Source organism: Macrobrachium rosenbergii, chromosome 1 (assembly GCF_040412425.1).
Source record: "Macrobrachium rosenbergii isolate ZJJX-2024 chromosome 1, ASM4041242v1, whole genome shotgun sequence".
Lineage (NCBI taxonomy): Eukaryota > Metazoa > Arthropoda > Malacostraca > Decapoda > Palaemonidae > Macrobrachium > Macrobrachium rosenbergii.
Window position 1 is genome coordinate 6,789,277 of NC_089741.1, and position 12,849 is coordinate 6,802,125.

General features: G+C 36.2%; 1 protein-coding gene across 1 annotated transcript in view; it reads right to left on the reverse strand.

Moving 5' to 3' along the window:
• The window catches only part of LOC136851922 (uncharacterized), a 489,330-nt gene that overhangs the window by 234,014 nt on the left and 242,467 nt on the right, over positions 1–12,849 (reverse strand). The window contains exon 6 of the mRNA XM_067126612.1: positions 1,655–1,803. Within this exon, the coding sequence (XP_066982713.1) occupies positions 1,655–1,803 (149 nt within the window). The remainder of the gene's footprint in view (positions 1–1,654; positions 1,804–12,849) is intronic.

The window sequence follows — 12,849 nt, forward strand, 5'->3', positions numbered from 1 at the left end:
TTAAATGAATACTTCTGTTTGAAGCATATGAGTTACAAAAATGGAATTTTGCAAAATTGACATATCTTGTTGATGTCTGATTTCGTTACACAATATAACTGAATCTCCTGTAGGGTGGAACCCCATGTAATCTGAGATTAATCTAAACAGGTTTTCAAATTCAAGATTATTTTTGGAAAATATCGAATTCGGAAGCAGAGGACTGAGGTGATAGTTTCCAGACAGCACTATTTTTGAGCTGCAAAAATTTTAACAACACAATTTTTTTTATACTGTATTACAGATTTAAACAGCTATAAAATTAGACATATCATCTAGGATAACTTAAACGCTGATGAAGAAAATATCCTATGAAAGGTTATCATGCTCGCAAGTTGTGATTTAAAATCCTTTAGATTTTCTTCTGCAACAATTTTTATGAAAATGAGAAAAACCTGTTTTGTGTATTTTGTCTTTGTGTTTCTAACGAGATAGTTGACACTGTCCCAGGTATATTTTGATACTTATTATGTCTTCTTCCTTTCTGAAAATCTGGATGTCTATTTAAACATCACAATTAATAATTATGCATTCATTACTACTACTATTACTGAGACAAATAGTTAATTAAATCTCAATAAAACCCCTTATTACTCGGCAAATTGTAGCACACACACACACACAAACAGACACACACACACACACACACACACACACACACACACACACACACACACACACATATATATATATATATATATATATATATATATATATATATATATATATATATATAAAATAACTGGCAGCAGCTGTAAAAATTTTACTGGTTGGTCACTTATTTTGGGACAATGTAAATATTTTGAAGTAAACAGAAAAAGAATTCAAGAACACCTGCGTGCACGGGAGGATCGAAATTCACAAAACAAAAGAATAAGTAAAGAAGTAAGAATACGACAAACGCTACACTTCAGAAGATTTGTATTATCGTAGAGCAAATGACCAACCAGTAAAATTTTTACAGCTGCCGCTAATTATGAAATCTAATTCTACTATCATACAGCAAGAAGCAGAATTTCGCGTAAGTTTAAAATAGACATATGTTTTGGCTGATGAACCTTAATAGATACTTGAAGATGAAATCATAAGTGGTAAATGTAACAGCAGTTCCGGTGGACGTGTTTTTTGGGTGGAATAGATCGAAGCCACATGGGGGCAGAAAGTGTGATTGCAGCAGAAAAGCCAAAAGTCGGACGTCTAGATATCCGCACTACAACTGACTGACCACACCGGAAAGAGAACGCATTGCCTGCCACGCGGCTTTTAATAACTTGGGCAGTCGTCTCAATGTGTGGCAAGATAGAATTAATATATATAAACCATTAACAGTGGGGAAAATAAAATCGAAAGATCTCAGTGACATATTAATTACACCCTTTGTACATCGATCAACATTCCAAGTTCAACTTGTAAAACGAGCATTAAGTAGAGCTCCATTTGGCCACGCACCTCTGTCTCTTTGAGCATCATCATCTGAGCAATAAAACCCAGGGCTGGAATCCACGATCTGCATAACCAAAAGCTAGATTCAGTGGCTCGCGTACACACACACACACACACACACACACACACACACAGACTTAAACGAAAAACAAATTACACTGCATAAACTTACCGTCTGAACAGCGGGGCCTTTCACGCGGGAACCAAGCCACCACACTATCGTAGGTGGTGGACGCGACCCCCAGACTCTGCACTCCACTTTGGTCTCCTCATTGGCCCACATTTGTTCCATTTCTCCGACTCTCACGCCTAAGATGCTTACTGGAGCGGCGTTTGTAGATGACAATTTCATTAGAAGGGACATTCTTTTCCTTTATATATATATATATATATATATATATATATATATATATATATATATATATATACATACATACATACATATACTGTATATATATATATATATATATATATATATATATATATATATATATATATATATATATATATATATATATATATATATATATGTATATATGTGTGTGTATGTATGTATGTATGTATGTATGTATGTATGTATGTATGTATGTATGTATATATATATATATATATATATATATATATATATATATATATATATATATATATATATATATATATATATATAATCTCGAAGGCGAAGGGAAAGGGCACCATTGTTACAATTACTTTATTATGGCGACGTTTCACGACAATTGCCATAATCGCATTTTCAAGGCTGTAGTGATTAAAAAACCTTCTTACAAAAAGTGGCGTTAAAACATCGATATATACATATATATAATAATAAGACAAATAATAACAGGGGGAATAGGCACGGGACATACCTAAACCGCAGATGTAATAAGACTAAAACCTTGGTTTTCTTAAGAACCCAGGAAGAGCAAGAAACGACGAGAGAAGAAAAATATAAACAAAAGGTTAAGCGATGAACAATTAGACAGAGGTTGTTTGAGCATTTAGAGTTGAGGCCGTCTTCTTTGTAATAATAGATTCCGGTATATTGAGGTCATTTTCGTTTTGGGCTTGTCATACTATTGCAGCTTTGAAAATGCAACGATGGCAATTGTCGTGAAACGTCGGCTTAATAAACTAATAGTAACAGTGGTGCCCTTTCCCTTCGCCTTCGACATTTTATCCTGAGTCGAGGCTTACCTACTTCGATATATATATGTACATATATGTGTATATATATATATATATATATATATATATATATATATATATACATATATATATATATATATATATATATATATATATATATATATATATATATATATATGTAATAGCCACAATGCTCTCTGAACTCCTCGATTTCCTTGATTTTGGATGTACTGTACGTACCCGAAATGTAAAGCAATCGCGAATCTAAAAAGGCATTGTGGTTATTTCAGCTATTACGTAACTCGTACAAAAGGCACCAGTAGATTCTACATAGAGTGTTAGGCCAGCTATTTTTCTCTGCACTTACGCGAATATACGTGCAGAAGTGAAGAAATTTTGAGTTGGTGAAAATCCTTGTGAGAAGAAAATAGGTTTTCTTATAAAGGCCATTAGCGAAAAATGGTAAGTCACTCAAGTCGAATATGCTCGTCTATTTGATAAAATAATCATGCTTTGGTGATGGCTGAATTACAGTGTTGAATGTTATGAATATTCCTAGATTAAATAAACAGAAACGTTTTTCCTATACTATTAAATTCCATTGAACTAAAAGTTACGTATTCTCAAAATGTAAGTGAAGAGAATGGCGAAAATAGTCTTCGTTCATTTACAGGCCAACAGATATTTTACTACAGCCAGGTATGACATAATATTCTATCAATATTCATTTGTGATACACATCTCTTGCGTCATAATGAATCATAACTAATTACTCTTTAGATTCTGTCACTGCAAAGTGAATTCAAAATGATGAATCTAAAATAAAAACTGCAGACAGCCACCTTGGTGTACAGCATCTACTGCGAGTTGTCTGTTGTACTCATCAAATGACTCTCCCATCTAAAAAGTTCTAAATTAGTTCACGGAATAATTAAAGGCAAAGTTTGAGACTGAGACGACCTCATGCTAGCATGGCCTCTTGTTTCTAGAGCACCACTCAATGAAAAGCCACCTTTGAAAATGCCTAATTGAAATTAATTATGCAACAAATTTGCGGATGCTTGTCGTTGTTATGCTCAATACCGCTGACTTGTTAAGCTTCGTTTTGGATTTGATAATTGAAGAGCAAAAGTTGCTTGGTGGCTATATATTATAATAAATGTGTTCCTTTTCAGTGTATCTTCTTCCCCGCCACTTTCTGTACTCTTTCTTTTTCAAGTGTTGAAATCAAAGAACTTCGTCTACAGTACATTGCAGTGAGTACACACTCCACGATATGTACGTACCAGTTCATTTCAAGACTTTTAGTGAACTACTGTAGGAGTGTCATCTCTTACCACAACGTTTATTTCTCCCTTTTAGATTGCCTTTTTAAAAAGAGTTTTCAGATTGTCTTTTTAGAGTCTTTAAGGTCTCTAGGTTCAAATAATTCACATGATATTACACAAATGCTGTTGAATGTACTTGCATAGATATGTTTTCGATTTCTTATACAGTTGTATTCTAAATGGCATATCCTTGATACTTTCATTTCTTTAACTATCTTGTTTGCCCTCGGGTATACGATTTTTAATAGAGAGAAATATATAAGATCTTATGACACGTCTTCTGGATCTCAAATTCATATTTCCAAGCATGACCTACGGGAAAATAGCAGCCAGAGGTGTTCAATAGCCCTTCTATTTCAGTTTGTTTTTCTTAATTGATTGAAGTTCATTCTGCTTTATGTGATTGTTGGGCCATCCCAGGTGGCACATATAGTTCCTTAACTCTGACCAAATGTTAATATTCTCCAAGTTTTGGCCTCACCAAAGCCTCTGTACCATGGCCTTCTAGTCTTGGGTCTGAGACCCCAAATTTGATGATGCATATTAGAGCATTTTCCTATGGTTATAATAATTGTTAATGTGTTTTATCTGATAATTTGTAGCTATAAATAACATATATCTAGTTACATTTTCTTTTATTTTTTTATTTTTCCCTGGACCCGGCAACAGAAAAATATTTTAGTACTAAACCACTGATAAAAAAGAATTTCTTTGCTTTAATGACTGACTTTATTAGTACTCTTCACGTTGAAGCCAGATGTAGGCAGTGGCTCCTGAGATAGGAGTAGGGTGCATTAATGCTTGGTGGTACTGCATGTCAAAGAACTATGTGTCATCTCTAACCACAATGTCTTTCACCCTTTTTAAAGAAAATTTTCAGTAGGAAATGTAACAGTTTACAGATCTTTACAGAAATAATATTTCACAGTACACTAAGACTTACTGTAGTAGTTACAACGTCTGTTTCACTCAAAATATGTCCCAAATGAATGTGATCTGTTTATCCTAATATCTGATCATTTCCCAAGAAAAAATATGGAACAAGTGTTACTTAATCTGTTCAAGCTTGAAACGGATAGTCAGCATGTAGACTCTGGAATGTAATGATAACTAACAAACATATTTTGTTATATTTTGTTGCAAATATATTTTTTGCATGAACTTCTACCTATGTGATGTAATTCTCTCTTCAATATCCGTGTTACTTATCCCCTGCTGAATGTCCACTTTCCTGAAACAACTTCATGCACTATGTATCCTTTAGTCCTGAAATTAGCACAAGCCACAAATGTTCCACCCAACTAGACATATTCAGTCTTAAAAGCCCTTACTGTAGGAACATGTATCAAGATTTTGTCTGGATGTGATGTTATCACATAAATACAGTAGGCATTCTGAGTTCAGTTACAAGCCAAAACTCTGATTTGCAACACAAATGTATTTGATCTATGATGTTTTACCCACTTTGAGTCTAAGAGCCCCAGCATTGATCTATCATACTAAAAAAATTAATTTACTTATTTCACTTTTCCTTCTTTTTTCCTTTTTCGCTGACTCCCCTTCTTCCTTGATTGGCAGGGGTATGATCTCTTACAGCCATGAGATGCGTAATCTGTTCCCTCTGGCAGCTGTATATACCTTCTTATTCTATAAATAACTAAATGAGAAACTTCATAATAATTTGCCAATTATTGAGAGGTGGGAGGTTAACTTGCATTTAATGGGTCTGCAGGTTCATTAGGATTAAAAAAAATATAGGGCACTATAAACAAAACGCCAACTATCACAGAAAACATCATAACCTAAACTTTCTAAATAAAAGCTATTTCAGCATCAAAAGCTAAAAAGGTTTTTGAGTAATAACAGGAAAACACAAATAAAAACTAAGTATACAAAACTAAGTTGTTATCTGCACCCATCCTGTTTGTGGATCAGAGAAGTTGTGCAAACACAACTAGAACCACCAATGATCTGGACCAAGATAACTCTACCCCACATTCATTCACTATACCTGACTTTGTACCAACCAGAACAACTCTACCAAAAAAAAAAAAAAAAAAAATCTTCAAACAGGCCTAACCTTATGACAGCCAGGACAACTACTGGGTAACCCTTGAAACTGGGCTTTTCCTCTTAAAGCAAAACACTGCTCTTTGTGGCATGGATCCCTTAATCAATCTTGAACTCGGTGACTAACGGCACCAGTACACTACCTCTATTGGGGGGACCTGGCCATTTACAACTATGGCATTGATCATTCTGTGGTGCATGTTGATGATCCCATTTCATCTTGGCCTGTACGAGGCCCTAAAGGACCTTTTGGTGTGCCATCTTTTGAACACTTCCTTCAGAGGTTTGAAACTAAAGGTTGTGCCCATTACTCCTCTACATCTTAGCTGCAAGATCCTAAATGAAAATTGCACTCAGCACACTCACAATTTGAACTTCAGGCTCAGGTCAAAGGAGCCTTCATATAGCTACTAACTCTGGTTCAAAGTCAGTCACAGGTAGATACAGCCCTTGCTAAATTACAAGTCATATCAGTGGCTGATCTATTTCAATTATCATTATTCAAATCTTTCCTGTCTTACATACATTCTGAGGTGGCTCAGTTGACTGACATTTATTGCAGCGTTTGACCTCCAGCTGTACATCTCCCAAGTGATGTCAGGTCAAATTTCGTGGAGGAGAACAATGTCCTATCTAATCTACTGAGATGCTTGCAATAAATTTTGTTTAAGTCCAGAGTTCCTTCAGACTCAGCTGACTCTCCCAAGCAGGCCCAATTTATCCTGTTCATTGTGTCTGCCTTATTCTGCTATGAGGGTGCAAAAACCACGCATAACTTTAGCCAGAATTCATCAGTCTGCTCCTATAAGATTCACAAATAATGCCATGTTCATTCAAATTCTCCTTCCAACAGTAATCACTGACTTCACTCAAAGTGATACCATGGCTAAATTAGTTTGGAGTTCAATCCTATGTAGTTCCCACTTTAAAGTCAAGTTGATACATTTCAACACAGCATTCAGTTTAGCCAAACTGATATAGCCATGACCATCCTACCTATAGCTACATTAAATGTATGTGTTGTCTGGAGCCATCCAGTAATTGGTTATTGGCCCACCAATCTCCAAGCTGAGATCAACACCATCCTTCTCAGGCGGCCTTGCAGTTCTGGGACCACAGCCCTTACAAGAAAAATGATCTTCCTAGCTCCATCCCCTTTCAACCTGAGTCCCAAATCAGCTCCTCCTTTCAGTGGCCCTGGTAGTTTTGTAGACAATCAAAACTTCTTCAAAAATTCTACAACCCCGTACTGTACCCATTGTTTCATTATCTAAAACATTGTGAATATATGAGTCAGTACCAGACTTCACCCTTGCCACCAAACCCAGTCTCTTTAGACAAAATGTCTTGTCCCCATACTTAGCCGAAAGGAGCACATTTACTCAGTTGAAGGGGCAGTTGCCAGCTCAGAAGCCCCTTCTTATCATTTTCCTGTTTATAATAGCTTGCTAAATAACCCACTTTAACACAGCTGAAGCAAATCATGTTACACTTTTGCTCTTTACAATCTCTTACCATGTGCAGCCCATTGTACCTGATGAGCCACCCTTAACTGTCTGTACTTCTTAGTTCATCTCTTCAAGTAGTTTACACCTCATCAACTGGCTCATGGCCACCATTCTTGAAGTAAATACAGCCAGATCCTGTACTGTTTTTATGACAATACTCTAGCCTTGCTACCAACTTGCCTATGGGCATGGCTTCAACGTTTGGCACCTGTTGCAGCACTATCAACATTTATTTGGGGAATCCATTACTGAATGCCAACAGCCAACTTAGCAACCACTTTCTCCAAAAATCCAGCTAGCCCAGAGCCAGATGTAGACTGAAAACATCCTCTCTGTCAAGACCTCTTTAAGCTTTGCCTCTGTCTCCTGCATAGCTATTTAGTCTGCTTCACCCATAAATACAGAGCTAGTGCAACTTTCAATACAACAGTTTAAAACTCATCAGATTTTCTATCATTTGCAGCTCTGCCATCAATATTGCTGTTATATCCCCTTATCTGCTGAACACTTTCATTATGTCACTCTGAACTCTCACTTTTCCCACCGTGATAAAGGTCAAGATAACTAGGAGTAACGATAAAAAAAAATACTGAAAGTAAGAAAAAAATTGTAAAAAATGGTCTTTCTTAATTCTAGTCAGAGAAGTCGTCACCACAACCCAGCTACCTGTGGGCCAGTCCAAGATGACAACCCTATATCCTCTCGCTTTGTTTGGCCTTACACCAACCAGGAGAACTCTACCCAGTTGCCTACAAGTAGATCTAATCTTCTTTCAGCCAGGTAAACTTCCTAGTGAATTCCAGCCAGACCCTACCATATCACAGCCTGGACAATTACTTAAACATCTGCCAACTAGGCCTTACATTGCAATACCCAGGGGATCTATAGCCAACAACCTGTACCAAAACAAAACCAAACAGCTGGATCACCTCATGAACCACCAAAAAAGAAGACAGCACAATGGTCTTGTGATATTACTGTCTATTTGTACACACTTCCCCTGTTTCTCTTTATCTGCTCTTAGCACAGATAACTAGAAAACCAGAGGTCCAGTACCTCTGAACAAAAATAACGATTCAGGCCTTGCTGTACTCAGTAGTAGCATAGATGGTGAATTTTGTGGTTTCCCGATGCAGGGATTGTAAATGGTAGTTGTTTGATAAGAGGTAAACATTTGAAATAAATCCCCATAAAGTCACAGTGGTAGCCTATGGCATGGGCATGTCCAGGCCACCTCTAAACCTCATCTACACATGGAACGTTCGTAGCTGCCCTTATGTTATTATTTCCAACTCTATCCTGCTTTCACAACATTAGCAATGTCATGCACCTTCACAGAGAGATCATCAAAAGCATTGCAAACAGTCTAATGCATATGGCCTCATTCACCTGTATCTTGCATTCATTCTTATTCTTTTTTGAATATTAGCACTCTTCAGTTCCAATACCTTTTCGACCCCATTATAGCCACCATTTTGTAGGTCTTAATCTCCAGCCTCCGCCACTCTTTTCACTGATCTGTGACCCAGCCATTTCAAAACACTTTAAATCATCTTTACACTTACACTAACCCTTTTACCAATTTAAAGTATTTTCATATTTTACACACATTCACTTCCACATAATAATGCCACTTTAATCATTTTTCTTTATTTGCATTCAATATTCTCACTTAATTTATGCAAAGGAGAGTGGGCTCAACAATTCCTTTGTACATTCTAAGTGTGGCTTCGTCAAGCACACCAAGTTTCTTTCCAAACTTTTACACACACTTTGCTACCTTCCTTTTCTGTACCTGTTATGGGACTCAACTCTTCTCTTATTCTAGTCACCCATTATATTTACTCTAAGATGATCACACGAATGTGTCATTTCCATTCATTAAGCATCCAGATAAACTTTCTTATATTGCAAATACCTTTAAACTCTTTTACAAGTTTCTGCAGATTTTCTTCACTTTCACAAATCAATACTGTATTATCTGCATACATCAGCTGTTCTACAGTCTACTTATTACCCATTCTATTATTCCCAACTTTCCTCTGATATCTGTTGTCCTTTAACTTTTCGCATCAGTTCATACCCAATTTTTACACCAAACACAGGTGTATTCTTTCGTGTCAGTTTTTAATTGCTCTCAACGCCTTATCTTCTCTACCATACACTCTCAAGTGCCTCTACCTTGACTATCTACTAATTCTGTTTTGACTTCATTCTAGATCGTCGTACACTACATAAAACCTTCATCTCATTAGTGTCTGTTTTCAATAACAGACACTAACCCGCTTACTGTCTCCCTTGTCTAAACTCAACCCTCATTAATCCGTTTGCACCTAACTTATTTTCAAAATCAAAATCCTACTATACACCTCTCCTGTTACACTTAGTAAAGTTAAGCCCATATCACTTTTTGTCTCCTCTATCGTCTTTACCCTCATACAAATGAACAATTATCCCTAATAACCCCTACTTTGGAACCTTTACTGTATCCGGACATGCCTTGCACACCGTGATCAGACTGTTAATCACACTTTCATCACCATGGTACAACAAAATATATTGGGTTGCTAATAATGAACATGAACACAAAGTTGCAACATGCTGCAGTTAGCTTGCTGTCAAGCAATATTACAAGCAACTCAGTAATGGCTAAACTAACGCCACATCATCTCACTTTTTTAATTGCCCACCATACATCCTCAGCATTCACCTCATAAGCATTCTCAGACTCACGTTAACCTTCTCACTCTCGCCACTCTCAGTTCTGTCTCTCTTCTCTCCTCCAAATCCAACAGATCTTCAAATTATTCACTCCATCCACCCAAGAATGCATTCACCACAGAGAGTATCTGTATTTTAGCGCTTTTTTTCACGGATCCATTTGTTCACTAACCTCTCTGCATTTGCTGACTTGGACAATGACTTATTCAAGCACACGCTCACTTTCTCCCCTTTATCTTAAATAGTTCTTTTCTTTTTCTCACATGCCCCCTTATGTCCCCCGTTGTCTTCCTGTAAACAATCTTTTCTTTTCTTTTATAACTGAAATTTCATTCACAAAGCCTGCCTTTTCTCATCCCACCACTACTGTTTTGTTCCTTAATTCTACTTTCTCTGCCAATAAACCCGTCATGAAATTTCACATACTTCCAATAGATTCCTTGCACTCTCATGCTTTTAACATTACACCTGTTTTCATAAAATTTTTAGCCACGTGCTCTTCTCACTTCCTTCTTATCAAATTCATTTGTGTTAATTACATTTGCAAACACATTTTCATCCATCGTCTCCAACTTGAACCTCTATCTACTGTATCTCAGCTTCTGTTTTGGCAAAACAGTGGCCAGATATACAGTATAACCAGCCATCCCTCTTCTCACTATTACATTCTTCAACTTGCTCTTCCATCTGCTATAGACTAAGATACTCTTTCATATGTTTTAAATCTTCTGGTTTTCTTTGTCAATTATGTTTAGAAATCCTCCTTTGGAGTGCATTTTTCTAACATTTATGGCTATCCCCATTATCATTTACTCCAGGAACTCCAAATTTGCTGGCACTGCAGGTGCAGACTCTACCAAAACTCTCTTTCACTGATACTTTCTATTCATAGCCTGCTTACAGTCACCATTACAGCTTGTCTCATTAACATCCTTGAAGTAACACATTTGTTGTCTTACAGCCATCCAAATTCTTCCTGGTACTATATAAGTACAGTCACTTCCTACCTCTCCACCTTTATACTTTTTAGGTAACTCAAAGACTTTCACTCTGTCATTAGCTTTTCTGCACATTCTACCATTCTACCTTTGACTTGGACCCAGCTGTCTCCCTATACACAAATCTACTATTATACATTTCTTCTCTTGTGTACTGCATACACCATCTAATACCCCTAGACTAAGTATAATATTTTTTCTTTGTTATTTTACAATATCATTACAGGGTATCTGGTGAAAATCCCATATCTCCAGTCATTTGATGACTTTCATGCCAAGCAAAGTGGTAAGGATGCAATTATTTGCCTTTCTTGGCATACCACAAGACTGGAAGTGTTATTGCCATTGGCCTGAAGAAAAGAGGCTCATATGCTTTTTATTGGGCATCTTCCCCAACTAGTGAGTTCACAACCCTTCAAGTAGGCCATCCTCTGTCTTGGGGTATATTCTGTTTGTATCCCTAACTCCTGATATTTCTTATGGGTGCTAGGTGCATGTAAATCTTAATAACACTATGGTAGCAATTTTAAGTACATCGACTGATTCGACATAAGTGGCTGCCAGTGTTTAAAGGAACAGAGACTTCTGCTGGTCGCTGTTTCTGTTTGGTTGGTTTTGTCTTTATTTAGGGGCCTTGGTAATGCCACGTGTGAATCAGATGATCTTAATGCCATCTGTTGACACTGATCAGAAGTGACTTTTAGAGTTACTTTCTTTACCAATTAACTTCTGCGTGGCAGAAAAGTTTCTTCTTCATTTTAGCACTATTATCACCCGTTATTTACCACTATATTAGATTTTGTAATTGAAAATATTTTCACTAATGTTGTGATATGCTTTACAATACCATAAAAATGATAAATATCTGTGCTTTTAAACATAAAAGTGATAAATATCTGTGCTTTTAAACTAAGTTTTATTAGTGATAATTTTGACTGTAATAATTTTAGCAATTATTTTCAAATAGTGTAAAGTTAAAATTGTACTAGAGCTGTTTTTTAAATCTATTTCCAGGATTCTTATTAGCTAACCTTTAGTGCATCCTTTCTGTCATTGACCTTGTCCTTCAATCACGGAACTAAAGGGTTATTCAAAGGTAAAATTGATATTCTGCTGATGAGATCGACTACACAACTGTAAAGCCACCATGTATGAAAACAGGAATTTAATTTTGTTCGTGAAACAAAGCCTATATCAACACCAACATTGTTCTCGAGAGGCCAGAATGAACCTATGTTTTTATATTTTGGTCCATATGAGCAATTCACTCTATGAGTTATTTTGATTTGTGTTTCCCTGTTTGATTTAACATAAAAGCATTCCCCACGTAACATCTTAGTTATATAAAACTCCTCCAGTATTAGTATTTTCTTTATAATTGTAGAGAATAGATAATTTTTGAAGTATGCTGACTTCATTATACTAGAAGTTTCCCGATTTCTAGAACCTGACATATTTATTACTTAACTTTCTTAAACCAAAGGAAAATCTAAGAAGCAGAACTCGACTTCTTCCCTCAAGGGGATTCACAACAATGTGTGTATGTATGTACTGTATGTATTTAACAGTAGTAAGATTATGAGTAAGGATATGAAG